Source organism: Entamoeba nuttalli (genome assembly GCF_000257125.1).
Source record: "Entamoeba nuttalli P19 unplaced genomic scaffold asmbl_3915, whole genome shotgun sequence".
NCBI lineage: Eukaryota > Evosea > Mastigamoebida > Endamoebidae > Entamoeba > Entamoeba nuttalli.
The window spans coordinates 15,846-36,767 of NW_008576417.1; the positions used below are offsets into that span (position 1 = coordinate 15,846).

General features: G+C 25.3%; 12 protein-coding genes across 12 annotated transcripts; 11 read left to right on the plus strand and 1 right to left on the minus strand.

Moving 5' to 3' along the window:
- Positions 1–80: 80 nt before the first annotated feature.
- Positions 81–1,751, plus strand: ENU1_085710 (hypothetical protein; the record flags this gene model as incomplete). The annotated part of the gene is made up of 1 exon (XM_008858846.1): positions 81–1,751. One exon carries the CDS (start codon positions 81–83, stop codon positions 1,749–1,751), a length of 1,671 nt encoding a protein of 556 aa, XP_008857068.1.
- A 67-nt stretch (positions 1,752–1,818) lies between these two features.
- Positions 1,819–2,163, plus strand: ENU1_085720 (thioredoxin, putative; the record flags this gene model as incomplete). The annotated part of the gene is made up of 1 exon (XM_008858847.1): positions 1,819–2,163. The coding sequence occupies one exon, from the start codon at positions 1,819–1,821 to the stop codon at positions 2,161–2,163; it is 345 nt and encodes a 114-aa protein (XP_008857069.1).
- A 361-nt stretch (positions 2,164–2,524) lies between these two features.
- On the plus strand, positions 2,525–3,164 carry ENU1_085730 (coated vesicle membrane protein, putative; the record flags this gene model as incomplete). Its single annotated transcript, XM_008858848.1, has 2 exons — positions 2,525–2,984; positions 3,040–3,164. The coding sequence occupies 2 exons, from the start codon at positions 2,525–2,527 to the stop codon at positions 3,162–3,164; spliced, it is 585 nt and encodes a 194-aa protein (XP_008857070.1).
- Positions 3,165–3,410: 246 nt separating this feature from the next.
- ENU1_085740 (Rab family GTPase) lies at positions 3,411–4,022 on the plus strand (the record flags this gene model as incomplete). The annotated part of the gene is made up of 1 exon (XM_008858849.1): positions 3,411–4,022. The coding sequence occupies one exon, from the start codon at positions 3,411–3,413 to the stop codon at positions 4,020–4,022; it is 612 nt and encodes a 203-aa protein (XP_008857071.1).
- A 212-nt stretch (positions 4,023–4,234) lies between these two features.
- On the plus strand, positions 4,235–6,262 carry ENU1_085750 (helicase, putative; the record flags this gene model as incomplete). Its single annotated transcript, XM_008858850.1, has 1 exon — positions 4,235–6,262. The coding sequence occupies one exon, from the start codon at positions 4,235–4,237 to the stop codon at positions 6,260–6,262; it is 2,028 nt and encodes a 675-aa protein (XP_008857072.1).
- Positions 6,263–6,380: 118 nt separating this feature from the next.
- On the plus strand, positions 6,381–6,932 carry ENU1_085760 (hypothetical protein; the record flags this gene model as incomplete). The annotated part of the gene is made up of 1 exon (XM_008858851.1): positions 6,381–6,932. The coding sequence occupies one exon, from the start codon at positions 6,381–6,383 to the stop codon at positions 6,930–6,932; it is 552 nt and encodes a 183-aa protein (XP_008857073.1).
- Positions 6,933–7,023: 91 nt separating this feature from the next.
- On the minus strand, positions 7,024–8,984 carry ENU1_085770 (hypothetical protein; the record flags this gene model as incomplete). Its single annotated transcript, XM_008858852.1, has 2 exons — positions 7,024–8,714; positions 8,807–8,984. 2 exons carry the CDS (start codon positions 8,982–8,984, stop codon positions 7,024–7,026), a joined length of 1,869 nt encoding a protein of 622 aa, XP_008857074.1.
- Positions 8,985–10,085: 1,101 nt separating this feature from the next.
- On the plus strand, positions 10,086–11,430 carry ENU1_085780 (GTPase-activator protein for Ras family GTPase; the record flags this gene model as incomplete). Its single annotated transcript, XM_008858853.1, has 2 exons — positions 10,086–10,394; positions 10,486–11,430. The coding sequence occupies 2 exons, from the start codon at positions 10,086–10,088 to the stop codon at positions 11,428–11,430; spliced, it is 1,254 nt and encodes a 417-aa protein (XP_008857075.1).
- A 567-nt stretch (positions 11,431–11,997) lies between these two features.
- On the plus strand, positions 11,998–12,717 carry ENU1_085790 (hypothetical protein; the record flags this gene model as incomplete). Its single annotated transcript, XM_008858854.1, has 1 exon — positions 11,998–12,717. One exon carries the CDS (start codon positions 11,998–12,000, stop codon positions 12,715–12,717), a length of 720 nt encoding a protein of 239 aa, XP_008857076.1.
- A 301-nt stretch (positions 12,718–13,018) lies between these two features.
- Positions 13,019–13,964, plus strand: ENU1_085800 (endo-1,4-beta-xylanase, putative; the record flags this gene model as incomplete). Its single annotated transcript, XM_008858855.1, has 1 exon — positions 13,019–13,964. Exon 1 carries the CDS (start codon positions 13,059–13,061, stop codon positions 13,962–13,964), a length of 906 nt encoding a protein of 301 aa, XP_008857077.1. The 5' UTR covers positions 13,019–13,058.
- A 185-nt stretch (positions 13,965–14,149) lies between these two features.
- On the plus strand, positions 14,150–15,385 carry ENU1_085810 (hypothetical protein; the record flags this gene model as incomplete). Its single annotated transcript, XM_008858856.1, has 1 exon — positions 14,150–15,385. One exon carries the CDS (start codon positions 14,150–14,152, stop codon positions 15,383–15,385), a length of 1,236 nt encoding a protein of 411 aa, XP_008857078.1.
- A 1,481-nt stretch (positions 15,386–16,866) lies between these two features.
- Positions 16,867–20,607, plus strand: ENU1_085820 (hypothetical protein; the record flags this gene model as incomplete). Its single annotated transcript, XM_008858857.1, has 1 exon — positions 16,867–20,607. One exon carries the CDS (start codon positions 16,867–16,869, stop codon positions 20,605–20,607), a length of 3,741 nt encoding a protein of 1,246 aa, XP_008857079.1.
- Between the last annotated feature and the right edge of the window lie 315 nt (positions 20,608–20,922).

Below are 20,922 nucleotides of genomic sequence, written 5' to 3' on the forward strand. Positions count from 1 at the left end.
ATCAAAAAAAAAAATCTTTTTTTTTTTGAAAAGAGAACTTGGAATCATTAAAATATCTTTTCTTTTTTTATATTAGTGTAATGACTGAAATAGAACTAAATCAACAAAATATTCATGACCTTCAGCAATTGTGCCAACAACTACTCTTTCAGTTAAATGATTCTGATAATGAAAATTTGAAAACTAAAATAGAAATGCAATCAGCACTAGAAGAATTAAATGCAGAAAATGAACAACTAAGAACACAAATATTAGTTCTCAATCAAAAAAGGTTTGAGTTAGAATATTCGCTTCATGTAAATGAATCAGAAAAAATAGAAATTCAAAAACAATTTGAAAAAGAGGTTGAAGTACTTAATGAAAAAGTAAAGAAAATCAAAGAGAAAAAGAAAGCCATTCATAAAACTGTTAATGACTTACAAAATAAAATCAACTTTAATAAAATTCAAAGTATCTCTTTAAATGAAACATTGAAAAGTCAAATAAGTAAAAGTGTTAAATTTGAAAAACAAATTAATGAATTAATGAATCAAATTACATATATAAAAAACAGTTTTAAGTATATAAATGAAATTATAAACGGTAAAGAGTTATTTGAAAATAATCAAAATGATTTTCAATTAATAAATGATAATGAATTAAAAGGATTAATATTACAAACTTTTCATATGGTTCAAAAACAAGTTAATGAACTAAAAGTGTCAGAGTCTAAAACTATTCTATTTCAACAAGAAAATAAACAATTAAAGAATTTAATAGAACAAAAAAATACTAAACTTGAAGAATTAAAAAAATATAAAAAAGAATGTATTGAAGAAAATAATCATTTAAAAGTAGAACATGAAGAATTAAATGGTATTATTAAAGAACAAATAAACCAAATGAAAGAACAACAAAAACAAATTGAAAGTCTTAAAAAAGAAAACATATGTATAAAATATGAAAATGAACCTAAAGAAGAAAAAGAACAAATAAATAAATATGATGAAATGAATTTTAACATTAATTTAACAAGAATTGAAAAAAAAATTAATTGTAAAGTTGGTTATTTAAATGGTGGTATTATTTTTGATAATTATCATATCTTTAAATTTAAATCAATTCAAAAGGATGAGCATATTTGTATTATTAATGAAGGACTCCCTGTTAAAATTCATTTATGTGAAAATAAAGAACAAATCATTATTCCTTTTGAAGATAATGACAAACCATTAAAATTAAAAGGAGGTAATGAAGTTATTATTGGGTTTAATGAAGAAATTATAAATATTGGTAAAGAATGTAGCTTAACCTTTATAGACTATTCTCCATTTTGTAGAATACATATATTTAATGGTATTATTGATTCAAAAAATATTATTTTTCAACATGAATGTTTTGTTACAGTTTTTGATAAAAAGAAATCTGTTGAACCATTAATGATTGGAAATAATGTTATTCAACCAGGAAAAGAATTACTTGAAGTTATTAGTATTAATTCTATTTCTAAACCATTAATTGTATTAACTGTTGAATCAATAGAAACTCCAACAAAATCAATGGAAGCTTATTCAATGCAAACTGTTTTTAAACCAAAAATAAAAGAAGGAGAATATTTTTATATTGACTCAACACTAACATATACTTCAGAAGGTATTCCTTATATGTTTCCAATTCCTTATAAAGATGAATCTTCATATTTAATATATTTTATAAGACCAGGATATTCAAATGATTATATAACAATACAAGTAATTGAACAAATTGGTTAAATTTTAATTTATATTATTTTTTTCTTTTGGGTCTAATATCTTTTTAATTTATTTGATTCTTCTTCTTATGTCAAACTCAGTTCATTACTTTTTAAGGATGAAACCTTACACCGAAATATCTTCTTTATCGGAGTTTAATTCAATTATTAAAACAAATTCTCGTGTAGTTGTTGACTTCTATGCAACTTGGTGTGGCCCTTGTAAAATGATTAGCCCAATCTTTATTGAACTAGCACAAGATTATCCCCTTATTAAATGCATCAAAGTAAATGTAGATGCTGCTCCTGAAATAGCAAGACAATGTAATATTCGTTCAATGCCAACATTTAGATTTTATAGACAAGGAGGGATGGTAAAAGAATTTACTGGAGCTAATCCATCTCATTTAAAATATGAATTTTCCCATCTCTAATAATAACATTTTTTTTATTAAACTTGTGTTATTATAATATTTTTTTTCTAAAATAAACTTCAATTTGAAAATAAAGAGTCAAAACTGAAGAATAAAGAAAAAATAATCTAGTTTTTCCATCTTTAAAAATTAAAGCCAATCAATCAAATCTTCTATCCTTCTTTTCAAAAAAAAGGTTTTAGTTTGTCTTTAATGTTAGTACAATTAGTAGACTAAAAATATTAACAATTACTTCCAATAACTGAAGCTAATAACATTTTTATTAATTACTATAAAAGAAATTTGTTATGAGATAAAAAGAAAAAATAAAAAGAATAAAAAAAATAGTTCTGTGAACTAAAAAAAAGAAACAAAATAGGTAATGAGTATCATTAGTCTTATATTATTAGTCACATTAACCCGTGCTTTTACCACTGAAATTGCTGGAGGAAAAATGGAATGTTTTATGGAGAAAATAGAAAAAGGAGCACATATTGCAATTTATTATCAAGTTATTGAAGGAGGAAATAACGATATTAATTTTGTTATGTATAATCCAAATGGACAAATATTTGTTGAAGAAAAAAGACAATCAAGTGGAATGGTTGATAAAGATGCGTTGTATTCTGGTGAACATAAAATCTGTTTAGATAATAGTTATGCATCATTTAGTACAACTAAAACAGTTGCTTTATTTATGGATTTTTCTTCACAAGATACTATTGCAAATCAAGAACAAGCTGATAAAGTTGAAAATTTAGCTAATGAATTAAATCATCTTCTTACACATGCTAGAATTGAAGTTGTTATGTTACAATTAAAGTCACAAATTCATCAAGAGAGTTTGTTTTTATTTTAACTTAACTTATTTACTATTGATAATACTTATATAATTAGTGCTTCAACAAGCCTATTCATGGAGTTCATATCTTTTTGTTCTTCAAGCTATTTTAATTTTGGGAATGTCTCTTGTTCAAACATACTTCATTAAGAAATACTTTGAAGTAAAAAGAACCATTTAATTTAATTTCCTTATATCATCTTGTTATTCTATTAGTTCAATTCAATAATATTTTACTCTCTTTAATAAATTGTTATATATATCATAAATTAAAAAAAAATGAATTTTTTTGTTAAAAATATTAGAATAGAATCATTTTTAAGAAGACTCTTTTGTTTACATAGAAGAGAAAGGAACTTTATAATGAAGTCCATTATATTCTTAAGGGTTTACAACAGAACCATAAAGATCTATAAAAGAAGATTATATGTCATCTCATCATTATGATTTTCTTTTCAAAATTCTAATTGTTGGAGACTCTGGAGTTGGAAAGACAGCTATTTTACAACGATATTGTAATAATACATTTGATGAACGATATATTTCAACAATTGGAGTTGATTTTAAACCGATGATATTAAATGTTGGTGAAAGAACAATTAAATTACAAATTTGGGATACTGCTGGTCAAGAAAGATTTATGAATATAACTGCTGCATATTTTAGAAATACTACTGCTGTAATAATTGTTTATGATGTTAATAATCGAGATTCACTAAATAAAGTATATTCATGGTACGGAGAAGTAAATGAAAAAACAACACAACCAAATCCAGTAATATTTTTAGTTGGTAATAAAAAAGATGAAAATTCAAATTCATTAATTGATATTGAAGAAGCAAAAAATATTGCATCTAAATTAGGTAATATTAAAGTAATGGAATGTAGTGCTAAAGATAATATTGGAATTAAAGAACTCTTTGGGAGTCTTGTTGATATTATTTTAGAAAAAATAGATAATAATTCGTATTTACCAAAAGAAAGTCAATACGTCGATGGACTAACTATAGGTGATAAAAAAGAATCAAACTGCTGTTAATTAAAAATAAGAAATAGTTTATTAAAAATTCATATATTATACTATTATGACATTTCAATTAAAAGAATTTTGAAAATATTATTTTAAATATTTTTATCAATTGAACAATTTTTCAAAATAAAAAATCTTTTATTTTTTCTGCTTTTAATTTTTTTAAAAAAGGAAAATATTAAAAAACCCTATTTTTTAAAAACAATCAAAAACAATCAGTTATGAAGAGAGATATTAAACACAGTAAGAAGAGAATTGACCTTGAGGAAATTATTAACCCATTAAATGGGAAACCTTATAGTGAAAATTATTTTAAATTACAAGAAAAAATAAATGCATTACCAGTAAAACAATATGAAAAAGAAGTTATTGATGAATTAAAAAAAAATAGAGTACTTATTCTTGAAGGAGCAACTGGATCAGGAAAAACAACTCAAATTCCTAAATTTTGTTTAAATCCAGAAATTTGTGGTGGGAAAGGTGTTTGTTGTACACAACCAAGAAGAGTTGCAGCTATTTCTGTTGCTCAAAGAGTTGCAGAAGAAATGGATGTTCAATTAGGAGAAGAAGTAGGTTATTGTGTACGTTTTGATGATTGTAGAAGTGATAAAACGAAATTAACGTATATGACTGATGGTATGTTGTTGAGAGAATTAATGGGAGATCCTAAAATTCAAAAGTATGGAGTTATTTTACTTGATGAAGCACATGAACGTACAGTATCAACAGATATATTATTTGGTGTATTAAAATCATTATTAGAAGAACGAGAAGATTTAAAAATTGTTGTTATGAGTGCTACTTTAGAAGCTACAAAATTTAAAGAATATTTTGATAATGCACCTAATATGTCTGTTGAAGGAAGAACATATCCTGTAACAATTAATTATAGTAGATATCCAGAAAATGACTATTTTGAAGCTGCAGTTAAAGTTGTTTCTAAAATTGATAATGAACCAGAAGGTGATGTTTTAATTTTTATGACTGGTGAAGAAGAAATTGAAGAAATGGTTGCAAGAATCAATTCAATGAAAACAAAAAGTCATATGATTGCTTTACCTCTCTATTCTGCTTTACCACAACAAGAACAACAACGTGTTTTTGAGAAAGTTAATGGAAGAAAAGTAATTGTTTCAACAAATATTGCAGAGACATCAGTTACTATTGATGGAATTGTTTATGTTATTGATACTGGTTATGTTAAACAAAAAGTATATCTTCCATCTACTCGTGTTGAAACATTACAAGTAACTGCAATCAGTCAGGCTGCTGCTCAACAACGAGCTGGAAGAGCGGGAAGAACTAGACCAGGTCAATGTTATCGATTATATACTGAAAAAGGGTTTAATGAATCATTACCTAAACAAACTGTTCCTGAAATGTTAAGAACAAGTCTTGCAAGTGTTATTTTACATATGAAAAAAATAGGAATTAAAGATATCCTTCATTTTGATTATCTTGATGCACCATCTCCACAAGTAATGGTTAGAGCATTAGAACAATTATATTATCTTAACGCTTTAGATGATAAAACAAATCTAACTGAAATTGGTTCAAAAATTTCTGAAATACCTGTTGACCCTCAATTAGCAGTAACATTAATTGCATCAATTGACTATAATGTAGTTGATGAAATATCAACAATAGTATCTTTACTTAATGTTCCTAGTATATTTTATAGACCTAAGGAACAGGAAGAAAAGTCAAAGGCTGATGCTGCAAAAGCATATTTTAATGATCATGAAAGTGATCATGTTACATTATTAAATACATACAATGCATGGATAGAAAATGGAAAAGATTCAAAATGGTCATGGAATAATTATGTTAATCAAAGGGCATTAAAACAAGCTGAGTCAATTAAAAACCAACTATTAGGAATTTTATACAGAATGGGAGTTAAACAACAACAAAAACCTATTGAAGATGTTAGAAAAAGAAAAGAATTGATTCGAAAAGCTTTATGCAAAGGATTCTTTATGCAAAGTGCTCATCAAGTTAAAGGAGGATATCAAATAGTTTGTGATAATAGAATTGTTTTGTTACATCCATCTAGTTGTGTTGGAAAGAGAGAGTGGATTCTTTATAATGAATATGTTATGACAAAGAGAGAATATGTTCGTACTGCATCTTCAATTCAACCTGAATGGTTATTTGAAGCATCTCCAAAATATTTTGCACAATTAGATAAATTTAAAGAATCAGAAACAACAAGAGCATTAAAACGAGTGAAAAGAGCAATGAATTGATTGATTTTTTTGTTATATATACAAAGATGTTGAATGTTAAAGAAAAGTGCCAATGATGCAAATTAAAAATAGAAAAAAGAAAAAAGGTTAAAAAGAACTTAAAATTTCTTACCATTAGATGTCTGATAATCCTCAAAGGAAATATAATATTGAAGCACATGCCTTTGTCCCAAAGAATAAAAGAGCTCCAGAAGTTATTGTTGCACCTCCAGGATTTCCAGCTGAATACCTTGAAATGTTTAATTCTGCAGATAACGATACAAAGAAAAGTATTATTGAACAATTTCAAAGTATTCAACAAGAAGAGTTGGAAAATAATCTTATTCCAACTGATGAAGATTTGTTAGAGTACAACAATAATGATATTGAACTTTATGAAGAAATTGGAGAAGACGTTAACCTTCCTCAACCTCCCCAAAAAAGAATTGAAATTTCAAAAAAAAATTTTGAAGAAAGTCTTACACATTTAAAACCAATACATGAAAAAGGTCTTTCATTTATACATGCAAAAGAGAAAGCACCAAATATATCAAAAATGTTAGGTTGTAATGTTTCTGCTTTAATGATAGTTTCAGCTTCTAAATACGTCCAAGATCAAATGAATGATAATGAATATTATTCTTTCTTCTTAGCTTATTTGAGTTATACCCATCCTGAGTATTTTTCCTGAGAATGAAGTTTATTTTTTAATTTAATTGTAAGAAATAATTTCATTTTTTGTTTTTGTTTAATAAAAAAAAAATAAAAGATTTCAAATTCATTTATTTCTTCTTTTTAGTAATGAACGAAAGAACTACCGTCACAACTAACACAATAATTGTTGTAATAAATAATTGTGGTTTATTAAAGTTGTAAGTTGAATCAAATGAAAGAATAGGTGTTACTTGTGAAATATAAAGATCAATTCCAGTTCCTACAACAATAGTTGTTGATTCCATTGTACCTGGATGAGTTTGAAGGGTATCAATATCAAGATCAATTTCTTTTGTCACTAAGTTTTCTTTAGTTATATTGAGATTTGCTGAATAAGGAAGTTCTCCCATTTCAGCATCTTCACGTGTCATTTCAAATGGTGCTTTTGTTCCAAGTAGTCTGCGTGGGTTAAGGATGTAAATATGTTTTTGTGAATAAATAACAAATGCTTTTTGTGATACTCCTAAAGAAGAAATAGAGATTGTAGCAATATCAATGAAATAAGGAATTGTTGTTGATTTTATGTTAGTTGCAATTTCTGGAAGATGATAAACATCATAAGAAGTTGCTTTCCAATCAGTTTCTTTTTCCCACATTTCAATTGTTAAAATAACAGTATTTTTAGGAGTATTAATAAAACATGCTGCAAGTCCTTGACTTAATACACATTCAGTTTTCAATGCTCCTTGAGGTAATTTAACACTTGAAATAACTTTACCTGTAATTATTTCAGTTATTTGAATTGTACTTTCATCAACAATAATTGCTAATGACTTTAATGCAAATGGAACTTTAACACTTCTATCAATTTGGGCTTTACCAACAACACCATTAACTTCTTCTGGATTTATAGTGAAAATTTGTTTAGACTTATAATTTCTTCTTGGAATAGCAGTTTTATTATTAATTTGATAAAGTTCTGTATTAGATGCAATAAATTTACCATCTACATTACTACCAATTGAATAAACGTTGTTATTAATATCAATAACAATAACTCCACCTTCAATCTTCTTTGCAATTTTAATTTTTGGAGTTTTAATGACGTTATTAGTAATAATATTTCCTGACATATCAACAACACCAATTTCTTCTTGTAACAACTCTTTTGTAATTTTATCTTCAGAATAAATTCGTTCATCATAATTACTAAATAAAATATATTCACCTGTTCCTATAACTGATTTTATAAAAACTTCCTCATTATTTAAAAGAGCGTAGATATTGCCTGATTTTCTTATAAAACAAAAAACTCCTCTTGTTATTAGAGAATTAACAATAATTGTATCATCTCGTTCGAAAACAACCTCTTTTACTCTATTTAAAACACGAATTTTACCTTTATTAACTTGAACACAAACACGTTCATTTTGTGCATCACAATCAGTTTCTGAAGCATAATCTTCTTTAATTAAATACTTCTTTGCATATGAATAATCTTCAACTTTAATAGGAGTTTGTTCTTTTATTGACAAAATACCATCCGAAGTCATAATTCCATCTTTCATTAATCTTATAATACCTTTTTGGTTTATTGAAGTTATTAATGAACCATCTCTAAGAGCTCTTTTTTCCATTATGTTGTCTTTTAATAAATAAAGGAAGTCACTCGCCTCAATATCTTGTGCAATAATATCGATGGTATATTCTAATTCACCTCTTGAATCAAAATATGAGACAGAGTCATTATATAAAACAAAAACACCGAGTGTTGAGGCAGTAACTTTTTTACCATTTTTACCAATAGTTCTTCTCCAAGCTATTTAATAATTAAAAACCATCATTTAAAACGTTAAATAAAAAAATTCATCACCAATAAAAAAACCTATTGAAAAAAGTTAATAAACAAACCAATATGTCCTTTAATATCACTTTTAGAGAGAATTCCTTCTTCTGATGAATAAAAGAAAATATCTTTATTTATTGCAACATTGTCAACAGTTCCTAGTCCTTTTTTATAGTACTGATTTTCAACACGAATAGAATTAGTACAAATTACAATTGCAATGAATATAAGAGGGTTAATCATTTTTACTTTTTCAGTTTTTATTTTTTCTTTTTTTTAAAGACAGAAATAATTTAGAATAAATTTATTGATTTTCACAGTAATTCTTATGCGTTAATATTATTACTACTTGAACCTTCATTCTTTATAAGAAGCCTTTCCTTTGTATAAAAAATATCTATTGTTTCTTTAAGTTCTTTAGAATATGAACTTTTAGTGAGGTGGTTATTGGTAGTGAGTGATTGTAAATTTTTGAATTAGTAAGTCAGACAGAAGATTATAGTACTAATCATACTAACTAAATGACTAATTAAATGGTGGATATAAAACCACCAATTATAATCCAATTCTTTTAAGAACCCAAAAACTAAAATTGCCATATTTCTAAAATGAGTTACAGTCTATGAACAATACACTAATGACAATAACAATCTAGTCTTAATATTTGTATCAAAAACAAATGTTATGAGTTATTTAATAATTAACGAAGTTGTTAAAAATACTGATATTTTTTCTTGATATTCTTAATATTTTCAAAAAATTGTTCTGTATTTAAGAAAAATGAGAGTTTTGTAGGGTACAAACTCGCAAATTACCATAGTTAAATAGAGAAAAACAATAAGAAAATATTTAGAATTAAATAAAAAACTAATAATAGTTTTTTATAATTCTATTATCATCTTGAATGGAGATTTATTTAAATGAGTTTTATTAAATAAACTATTCTATAAATTTTCTGAATATCCTCAAGAATTTACAAACTCAAATCATTTATATTTATTTTTAGTATCTATTATTTCTTTGAAACAAAAAAGAAGATTTTATTTTTTTTTTGAAGTTGTATTAACTCCTTCTCTTAACAAAGAATTTTAGTTGTTGGAATTTATTCTTCTTAAAAAACCAACGAAATTTTAATCTAAATATAGTAAATATGTTAAAAAGTTAATCAAATTGCATTAACTGATTGACTTTTTGAAATTCCAAAGCCTAAAAAGACCATTCATTTTCACTTAAAATGTTACGGTTCGTTTTTATTTTTTAAATATAAGTATGACCTAGCTATAATTAAGTATTATTTAAAGTAACTCATTAATAATTATTCTTCGTTTTCATCGGGGATAATATATGTCAGTTATTTCAAGTCGATTAAACAAATGTTATTCATTCCAGTTATCTGATAAAAGTACTTGTTCTTTAAGTATTTCTTCAGAAGAAGAACAATCTCCTCGTTTTAGTAGTTGTCAAACTCTTCCATTACCAATTTCTTTTTCACATTCAAATCATAAATTTCATCACTCTTTTAATAATAGCTATACCCAACCATCATTATTTAAAGCTATTTCTCCATTGAAAAAGAAGAAGTCACAAGAAGATTCATTAAGAGAAATGTTTTTTTCACCAAAAAATACTCTTTTATATTGTTTCTGTGATTCAGTTTGTTAATTTTTTAAAATATTTTGAAAAGATTTAAAAATAAAAATATTTTGATTCATTAATTAATAAAAAATTTAAAATTAATATGTAGTTATTAAAACATGATGTTAATGTTAGTTATATTGGATGTCTAATTAATTATTATGCATCTCGTGGAAAGGTGATTGAATTATTAGAAGCTATAGCTTTCAAAGAGATTGATGAGACTTCTTATTGTAATGAGTTATTTAGAGGAAATACTCCATTTACAAGAATTTTTAATAGTTATACATTTAAATTTTGTGATGAACTTTTAAAAGAAGAGTTTAAAATTTATGGGGACATTCACATAAATCAAACAGAACGAATTTTAAAAGAAGGAATTTGGGTAGATAAAATGTCAACATCTAAAAATATTATTCATTTATTAACAAAATTTGTTAATAAATGTCCTTCTTATATACCTCCTCATTTTAAAACAATATTAAGAAAAATATATCATAGAGTGGCTCAAAGTCGTTCAAAAACTGAAGCTAGAAATACATTTTTAACATTATTTTTTTTAAGATATTGTTTTAGACCATTCTCAAAAGTCCCTTCTGTACTTAAAATTCTTCATGAGGCTGTTCACCGTTGTTCACAAGAATCAAAATATTCTACTGATTCTAATAATATTGAACTTCGAACTGCAATTAATTCATTACTAAGTTATATAACTAACACTCCAGATGAATCAAGTTATGGATTAATTAATAGAGCCATGCAAGAGATTTCATTGGAACAAATGGTTAATATTTTTAAAACTGAAATGGGTACTATAAGTAAATTTTATGATGGGGACTTTAATGAAATATTTAATATTGTTAAAGGAAAATATGATGGGATTCATTCTATTAATCCAGAAATGGCAGTTTCTAGACTAAATACTTGGGAAGAAGAAAAACTAACCTTAGCATCTCAATTGAATAATGAATTGAAACAACAGATTGAAAAACTTAAAAGGTACAATAAAATATTAAAAAATAGAATTAATACTTTGGCTGCTCTTTGTAATTAATAGTTATGAATTTATTGCATTTATTTTTTTTGGAATAGTATAACAGAAACATTGTGTATATAAATTTGAAATTATCTCATTTGACTTTGTTCATAAGAAAAAACAAATTATGACTTTGAGAAAATTGACTCTAATTAGAGTCGTGAAATGATTTTAATGTACAATAAGATAAATGATAACAATAAACTAGAAATTAAATTGATACTTTTTGAGTAAATTAAGTTTTAAGTGTGAACCTTTAATCAATTTTTTCATTTTGTCGAAGATTAAAGAACCATAAATCCGAAGGAAAAAGATGTTTCTCTAAAAAATAACATTGAATGAATATCTATTCAAAATAATTATTTTATCAGTGAACTAAACTAGTTGTAAAAATAGAAACTTATTCATAATTTAGAATGTTCCTAACCTGACCTGATTTTATTTGTTCCATACAGAACAAATTATTATAGAAAAGATGTTGGAATCTAAAAGCTTCTTCTATGACTTGGGAAAATGACAATTTTAAAAGCATGACTTTATATAAACCATTAAATCTGTTAATATTATTCCACAGTCATCCTTTGGATGTGTTCTGATTCTATTGAAGTTTCTACTTCATTGTCTCATAGTGAAAATTCTGTCCATGAAGATACATTAATCAAAAATCCATTTATTACTACACCCCCTACAAAGAGAGAGAAACATACTCTTGGCACGAGGTATATTAGGAATAGAAAATGTATTCAAGAAGCTGTGTTAATAGGTATTCTTAGTAAACATTGTTCTATTGTTTATGAACGTCCTAAGAAAAGATCTAGTTTAACTCATCAGTTGTTTAAAATCAAAACATTGATTTTTGATAATGAAGTTTTTGATGTAGAGGCATTTCTTGAAAGACAAACAAAAGGTGTTTATGAAAATGCCATAGAGTCTGGATTAAGTAAAAAAAATGTAATAAGGAGAGTTGAAAATGAAAAGACTGTAACTCTTCTTGATTTTCTTGTAGATATTTGTCTTGATCTTGGTTATTTCTTTGAAACAACTCGAATGAGAAATTCATTGTCTCGTACTAAAGTTGATTTTGTTGAGGCCGTTTATTATAAAGGTAAATTAATTATTGATGATGAATTAGTAAAAAAAGCTGGTTCATTAATATCTACTCATTTGTTCTCACTTACTACTGCTTCTGAAAAAGAATGTACTATACAAAAAGGTGATGAAAATATTAAATCTTTCTTTTATAGCCGTCCTGTATTTAAACCCTCCCCAATCTTTAATACTAACAATATTTCAATTACTATTTAATAGTTGTTAATTCATATTCACTTTACATTTCGTTTCATTTTTATTATTTTTATTTGTGTTTAAAATTGTTTCTCAAACTTTGGAAAATTTGATTTTAATTGATTTTTTCATAATTTAGAATATTCTTTTTATTTTATTTTTTATTTTTTTTTCAGATTATTTTCCCCTTTATAATTGCTTTATTTCCAAATATACATTATTAAAATAATTCGAATAACTTTTTTTTTTGAATAAATCAAGTAATTATTTTCTCTTTTTGTTGTTATTGTTATTTTAATTTTAGAAATAATAAAGTAATATCTTTTAAAGATAAACTCAAAAAGAATCAAAATATTATTGTTATGTTTATTTTCCTGTTATCAGTTGTGCTACTTTGTCATGCTGACAGCGATGTACAAAAATACATTATTCATAGTAATATTCTTAGTCAGGATATAGAGTATACTTTATATAAGCCTGATGGATATTCAGATAGTATTAAATATCCAATAGTATATTTACTCCATGGAATGGATAGTGATTGTCAAAGCTTTTATCAATATGGTTTGAAAGAAATTCTTGATGACTATATTACAAATAAAATAATTAAACCAACATTATTTGTTACACCAAATGCATTTAATTCTTTCTATGTTGATAAGTATGATGGTACTTTTAATTATGAGCAATTCTTCTTTGAAGAATTTATTCCATACATTGAAGCATTAGTTTCAGTTGATACTAATCAATCAAATAGAAGTATCGCAGGTATATCAATGGGTGGTTATGGCGCTGCTCTTTATTCTTTAAAGCACAAAGAACTATTTTCTGCTTGTTCTCCAATGAGTCCAGCTTTATTACCAGAAAATACTTTAAAATTATTAGATGATAATAATGACATTAAAAAACTCCTTTTATCAATTTTTGGAAATGAAGAATATTTTAAACAAAATAATTTTAATACTATTGTAAAGTCATCATCTAAAGGTACGTTTACTATGCCATATCGTGTTTGTATTGGTAAACAAGATTATTTATATCAATATGTTATTCCTTCAAAAACTATTATGGAAAACGCTGAAATGAATAATTATTGGTATATAGGAGATGGAGAGCATAATGTTGAATTTTGGAAGAGTCAAATTCCTGATACACTCAAGTTTCTTGACAAAAAAATCTTAGATAATACTGATAACAGTGGTACCATTGGTAATGGTATTAATTCTTGGATTTTATTAATTTCCTTAATCTTCTGTTTGATGATTTAAAATAAAAGTCATTAACTAAATAACAAATTAATTATTTTATGGTTTCACATAATAATTAGATATTTTCTGTTTATTTTTTATGCATTTGTAATAAATATTTTGTTTTGATTTATTATCTCAATTTTCTTCCATTTTTTGAGGAACTATGTTTTTATCTTTATTTGATTAGAAGTTGTAATTAAAATATGTCTGGTTTAATATGTCCAACATTATTCAATAATAGAAAAGAACTAATTCCAGAACAAAAAGAAAATGAAATGTTAAATATAATATATAAGAAGGCAGAAGAAATATTGTATTTACAGCAAGATTGTATTAACTCAAAAAAACACCAACTCCAATACATCGAAAAACAGTTAGCAGAAAATAAGTTAAAACAACAAGAAATGACTAATTCAATTAGAAAAAGTTTAGAATGGCAAAGAAAATCTAATGAAAATTTAGAGCTTAAGACCAAACTAGGAGACGCTGTAAGTTATGAAATTAATCAAAAGAAACTCATTAAAACAAAACTTGAAATAAAAGAGAAAGACTTAAATAAGGAATATCAAAAATGTCAGTATGAAATATTCAGATTTAATCAACGATTGATAAAACACTTTTGGATTATGAGGGAACTTAGTCTAACTTCTTTTATTAATTGTAAAAGATCATTATATACTGAGTCTATAGAAATTTTTTATGATAAAATTTATATGGAACAATCAAGTACTGAAAATGAAATGCCTGATGAACCTCATAAACTTTGTTTTGAGAAAAGATCATTTGAAACTTGTAAATCATCAAATAAAATTAGTCCTTCAAAAAAGGTGGAAGTAACTCATCAAGTATCTCAACCTTCATTTCAAAAGAAAAAATTTGAAGTTTCTCATTCACCATCAAATAATGCTTCTCTTCATATTCAACTAAAACAAACAAATAAATCTAATTGTCCTCCTCTTCCACCTAAATCAGAAAGGTCTAATCAAGAAAGAGAATTGACACCATTACAAAAAGAAATTATGAAAAAAAATACTACTACTTTCGATAAAATTGTGAATGTTTTTAGTGAAGACACTATCCGTAAAGGATTAAAAATTTATACTGATGTCTCTAAACAAATCAATGATACAGGGGCAACTCCATATGTTAGAACAGTTACTCATACTATTGGTAAAGTAACTGATGTTGCAAAAGAGATTCCTGTAGTTAGAAGAGTAGCAAAACCATTACATTATTGTATTAAAACGATTGAAGGGGGTAGCATTGCTTTGCAACATGAGCAAGATGTGAATGAATATTTAGATAATTATATTGCTGAATATAGGAAGATTGAGTCTGGAGGAGGTACTGCATATGCAATCTCTCAAACAACAATTAAGACAACATGTAATGTTTGTGAAAATATATTATTTCCAATGTTTGTTCCATTTTATGATTAAGTGTGAATAAAAACATGTTTTTAAATTTCTTACTATTAAAAACTGAAAACTTAAAAAGTGAATTGGTAATGACAATAACTGAATGGGTTATCTTACTTTTTTCTGTTTCATGTTTAAGTGAAAACATAATTTGTTCAAGTCCGATGCAAATACAAAACAAAAAAGCAAAAATAATTTTTCGTAATGGTTGTAATATTCAGACAATTAATAATTCAAGTATAGAGTTTATAGGAAATGGGCTAATTGAAAAAGTTATTCACTCAACAATAGTTTCTCAGAACTATTTTATTTCTATATTTGAAAGTGAGTTTTCTTCTATAGAGATTATTAATGGTATTGTTCTTATTGGGTCTAATGAAAATAAGTCAAACAATATTTCATTTACTGAAATTACTTTAGTTAACTCTTCTCTTTTATTCTCTAATACTACTACTGACTCTAATATTAATATAGATACTTTAAATATTTATGGTAATGTTAGTTTAAAAGAAATAATAATAGGAGATAGTTATGATATAGAGATTCACAACTTATGTATTATTGGAATACCAGTTATTGTTTTTAGATCATATTCTGTATTATTAAAATGGTTTAATACGACTTCAATTTGTGGTTCTTATAGAGTCTTACAAAATAAAAACCAAATTGTTTATTCTCAAGAAGGCTCATATTTTGAAACTCAAAGTCAGGTTCAGTGTATATCAAGATGTTCTAGAAATAAGATTTGGTTTGGTAAATTGATAGAAAAAGAAAGAAATTTATGTAACTTAAATAACCAAGTTAGTATAGTTGAGTTAAATTGTAATATACTTTATAATAGCTCTATGTTACAAGATATTGTTTTTAATTCTTTAATTATTAGAAAAGGATTATTACACCAAATTCATGATATTCATATTCGACAACTTATATTACAATCACCAGATATATCACATATAGAATTCATTAATGATACTATTAGTACTGTTATTATTGATAACCCAGAAATAACTATTTCTCTTTATTATACAAACATTACTGTATTTCAATCATTTAATTCTTATATTAATTTTTTTGATAATTCATCATTAATTCAAAGACTTGAATTGTATAATTCAATATTAATAAATAAAAATTTAACATCGTTTATAAATAATGTTATTATCTTTATTGGAAATTCTTCATTTAATATAGATGGAATTGTTGTTGACACAATGAGAATAAAATCTCTTTCTAACGCTTCATTGTTTAATGTTTCTAATATTTACACAAAGTCATTAACAATTAATTCTCTTTCAATAGACTATTTTGTTAATATTACTTCAAATCTTGTCACATTAATATATTCAAAAATTAAAACTAAAATAAAGAATATACATGCACAAACAATTAATATAATTCATTCATCTATATTTACTTCAGAAAAAATACAATATAATAAAATGGTTATTGTATCTCTAATACACAATGTCTTTACTAATAACTTTTTTGAAAGCAGTGTTATGTTTTTAAATTTCAATTCATCACTCATTAATTATATCAATTTTCATAATAAAGATTCTTTCTATTCCAAGTTAAATAGACTAAATAATTTATACTCAACTACTTTTGATTATACTAACATTCAAACAACAATACCAGAAAATTTATCATTACTTTATCAAAACCAATCTCAATTATTTGTGTCAAGTTCTAAAAAATATTTATTTCAATCAAACATAAGTTCTAAAATGAATGAATTGTGTCTTAGCCACAATAAAACAAAAAGAGAAGAAAACATCATTACTATTAATTTATCTAATTCAACTTTAACACTGACTGAAAACACTATTATTAAAATAACTAAAGAAAATTCAAAAATCTTTGTTCGAACTAAGAACCAAATTACTTTAACTTTTCAAAAAGTTTTATGTTCTTCTTCTGTTTATATTCATCCAATTGATTACTCTAAACCAACAATTATTGTTAATGATGCAGAAGAATCATGTTCTGATAAGATTTTTATTTCGTCATCTATTCCTCTTATTTTATCACCAATATCAACACCAAAAGTAAAAACAAATTGTGGCCTGTTAGCTATATCATCAGCCTTATTAATAAATTTAATATCAGAAGACCCTTATGACTATGATCTATTCTTCTCTTTTTCTGAACTTAAAAAGAATACATGTCCTCCATTTATTTGTGTTTCTTCTAATGGAATATCTATTTCTTCAGATAATATTAATATTAAATGTTCTAATGCAAATAAATTTACTTCTGATAGATCTAGTGTTTATGTTGATAGAATAGATTCTCCTCTTTATGGAGTCTTTCATGATGTTATAGTTTCAAAGAATGTTCAAACAATTAGTTGGGTTGGTTTGAGTATTGATTCTAATTCATACGATATTTCATACATAACAAATTTAAGAGTGGCACCAAAAACATATTTTTCTATAAGAAAACTTAATCTTCATATAACAAAAATATATGGAACAGAACTGTCATTATCTCTTATTGAATCTACAGTCGAATGTACAACACATGCCTCATTTCTTTTATTAAAATTAGAAGATTTTTCTGAATTTAAATCTAAAGATTTAGATATTCAGAAAATAATCTCTTCATTTGGTACTCTTATTATTTCAGAAAGTCTTACTGTTGAAACAATAGAATACTCCCTAAATTGGGATAACCAAAATAATAACCCTATGATTAAAATTTCTTCTTTAATATTGAAGAATGAGTCTATTGTTAATTGGGTTGTAGTAGATTCTAATGTAGCAACAAAAGAAACAATTCCATTATTAGTTGTTTCTAATGGCATTCAATACCAACAACCAACATTTAGTTTTATTCATTGTGATCAAAAGGTATTATTTACTTCTGGAACAAACCAAATAAATGGTATAAAGTGTATACTCTTTGGAATATATAAGACATGTGTTTTAATTAAAGAAAATGCAAATTTGTTATCTTCTTATGATATGTTACAAAGTAGTGCCTCAACTTGTCCTTGTACTTCTGATAGTCTTGAAGGATGTACTATTATTATCAAAACAAGTTCTGTTTATGGAAGTATTAATACAAATAACTTGGAAACAAACATTACAACATCATTCAATTTAAAGTCGTTATGGATAGATGACACTCTGTTTGTCTTTCAGAATATATCAATTCAATGTAAGTCAACCTATATTAAATCTATTCAAATTCCAGAAAATAGATGTATCTCATTTTTTTCTAATTGTCAAATCGGAAGTATTTCAGGGAATGGAGAGTTTGTAAGTTCACAAAACGTTATTGTAGATACTGTTTATCAAACAAGAATGACAGTAAATAATATAAACATCAATAAACTTTTCTCTCCTTCATTTGTTCTTTTAAATAATACAAAAATTGAACTCCTAAATGGTAGCTCCTTCTCAATGAAACAAGGTATTCTAGAATATATTCATCAATTAGAACCACCAATTAATTATCATTCAAGAGAGTCATTCACAATGTATTTAACCAAATTCATTAATTTTCCAATGAACACATGCTTTGAACTTGCAGAATTTAAAACATTACCTCAAACAATTATGATTAGTTCATTTTCTCCAAACACCTTTGACTTAGAAATCGCATGTAAAAATAAGGTCATTGTTTGCAATAGTCCAATGACTCTCTTTAATTGTGGAATTCAAAGATGTGTTGTTACTCATCCTGATGAGCCTTTGGATTCTAGTAAAGCATATGATACTTTAAATTGTCCATGTGGTTTCACAGAAGTGAAAACAAAATATAGTCATGAGCTATGTTCTTTAGTTGCAAAAGATATGCAAGTCTTAGAAAATATGAGAGGAAATTTTCATTCAATTGAAGTAAGTGATAACACTGTTTTCATGTTAGATGGTCAATTATCAATTTCAGAGTACTATCCTGTGTCTAACCAAACATTTAATAGTAATAATAATTATGTAACATTATATATTCATATAATTGGAAATCAAATGTTTTCTATAAACTTGAATGTAGAAGCTACTATATTTCTTAATGCAAAACAGTCAAAATTTTTTATTACAAAAAATATTATATTTGATACAATTCTAACAGACAGTATCTACATAACATCTTCAGCAATGTTAACACTCCCTAGTAATGTTCCAAGTAATTTTATGATTAATATTACTAGTCAACATATCAATATTCCAAATGGTATTGAATGTTTGTCAATGATAATTTATTCCAACTTCTTTGAAAGTCCATTATTTATCATTGGAAATGATAAACCATTTAAAATGGAGTCTTTTGAATTTGATGGAATGGCAAAAGGTGTAATTGTCGAAACTTCTCAAAAGAGCCTTGTAAAAGTTGATACATTAAAAAATATTTATATTGATGATGAACAAAGATATCTTACAACCGAAGAAATACCAAAAACACGAGTTGTATGCAAATATGATAATGGATGGAAAAATGATAATTGTCCTTGCAAAGGGATTTATTGTGACGTTATCATTTATTCATCAATAATAAATGAACCACTAATTAACATATCCAGATTAATTATTGAAACAAATTGTATCTTTCAAAAGACAGTAATTGCTCATTATGTTGAGTTAAATGCTAATGCAACATTTACTGATTGTATAATAACAAATCTTAATGTTTTTAATAAAGACTTAATAATATTAAGACTTAAATCTTTTGTTATTGAAAAAATTACCAGAAAAGAAACTATCCCTCTTATTATTAATTCAACAAAAGAAGGGAATATTATTTTTCTTGAAGCCCCATTACTTTATCTTATCACTAATGAACCAATGAAATTTAAACATATAATATCATCCAATCTAATCATGTACCAACAAACTAATAAAATGATTATGAAAGGAGTTAACTCTATTATAGAATCAGATAATGTTGTTATTTTCGTTTCATCAATACTACATAATTTTATCCTTAAGTCATCAATTATTCCACCTCTTGATGTGATATCTGTTTATAGCAGAGAAAATAATACTATTAAAAAGTTGACATTTGGATATGTTTCTGTATTATGTTTTGATTATTTGTATATTTCAAACTCTACAAAACTACCAGTATGTCCAACGGATCACCTTACAAATGAAGATGAACTAACAAATCAAAAACAATTATGGTACTTAATGTTAATACCTATATTTTGTATACTTATTTTATTTATGATAAGTATACTTGTGTGTGTGTATAAGATATATCAAAGAAGAGTACAACGTCGTCTTCGACTTTTTTAAATTTCAAACCATTTTCATTTATGCTGAAATATTTTCTTTATATTTATAAGTTAAAAAAGACTCTTCATACCTAACATAAAAATACTTTTTTTGGAGTTGTAAATTTTATTGTAGTTGAAAGTAATACAACTAACTAATTAGAATAGGCTATAAGGGTGTTTTATTTAATTAATAATAACATTAAACAGTCAAACACACATGAGTTTTTGTTATATATTCCATTTTAATACTTCTTTTAAAATAAAGAAAATTCAAAAAGAAAAGAAGAAGGACAAAATGAAGAAAAAACAATCTTTTGAGATTTTAAAGATTTGG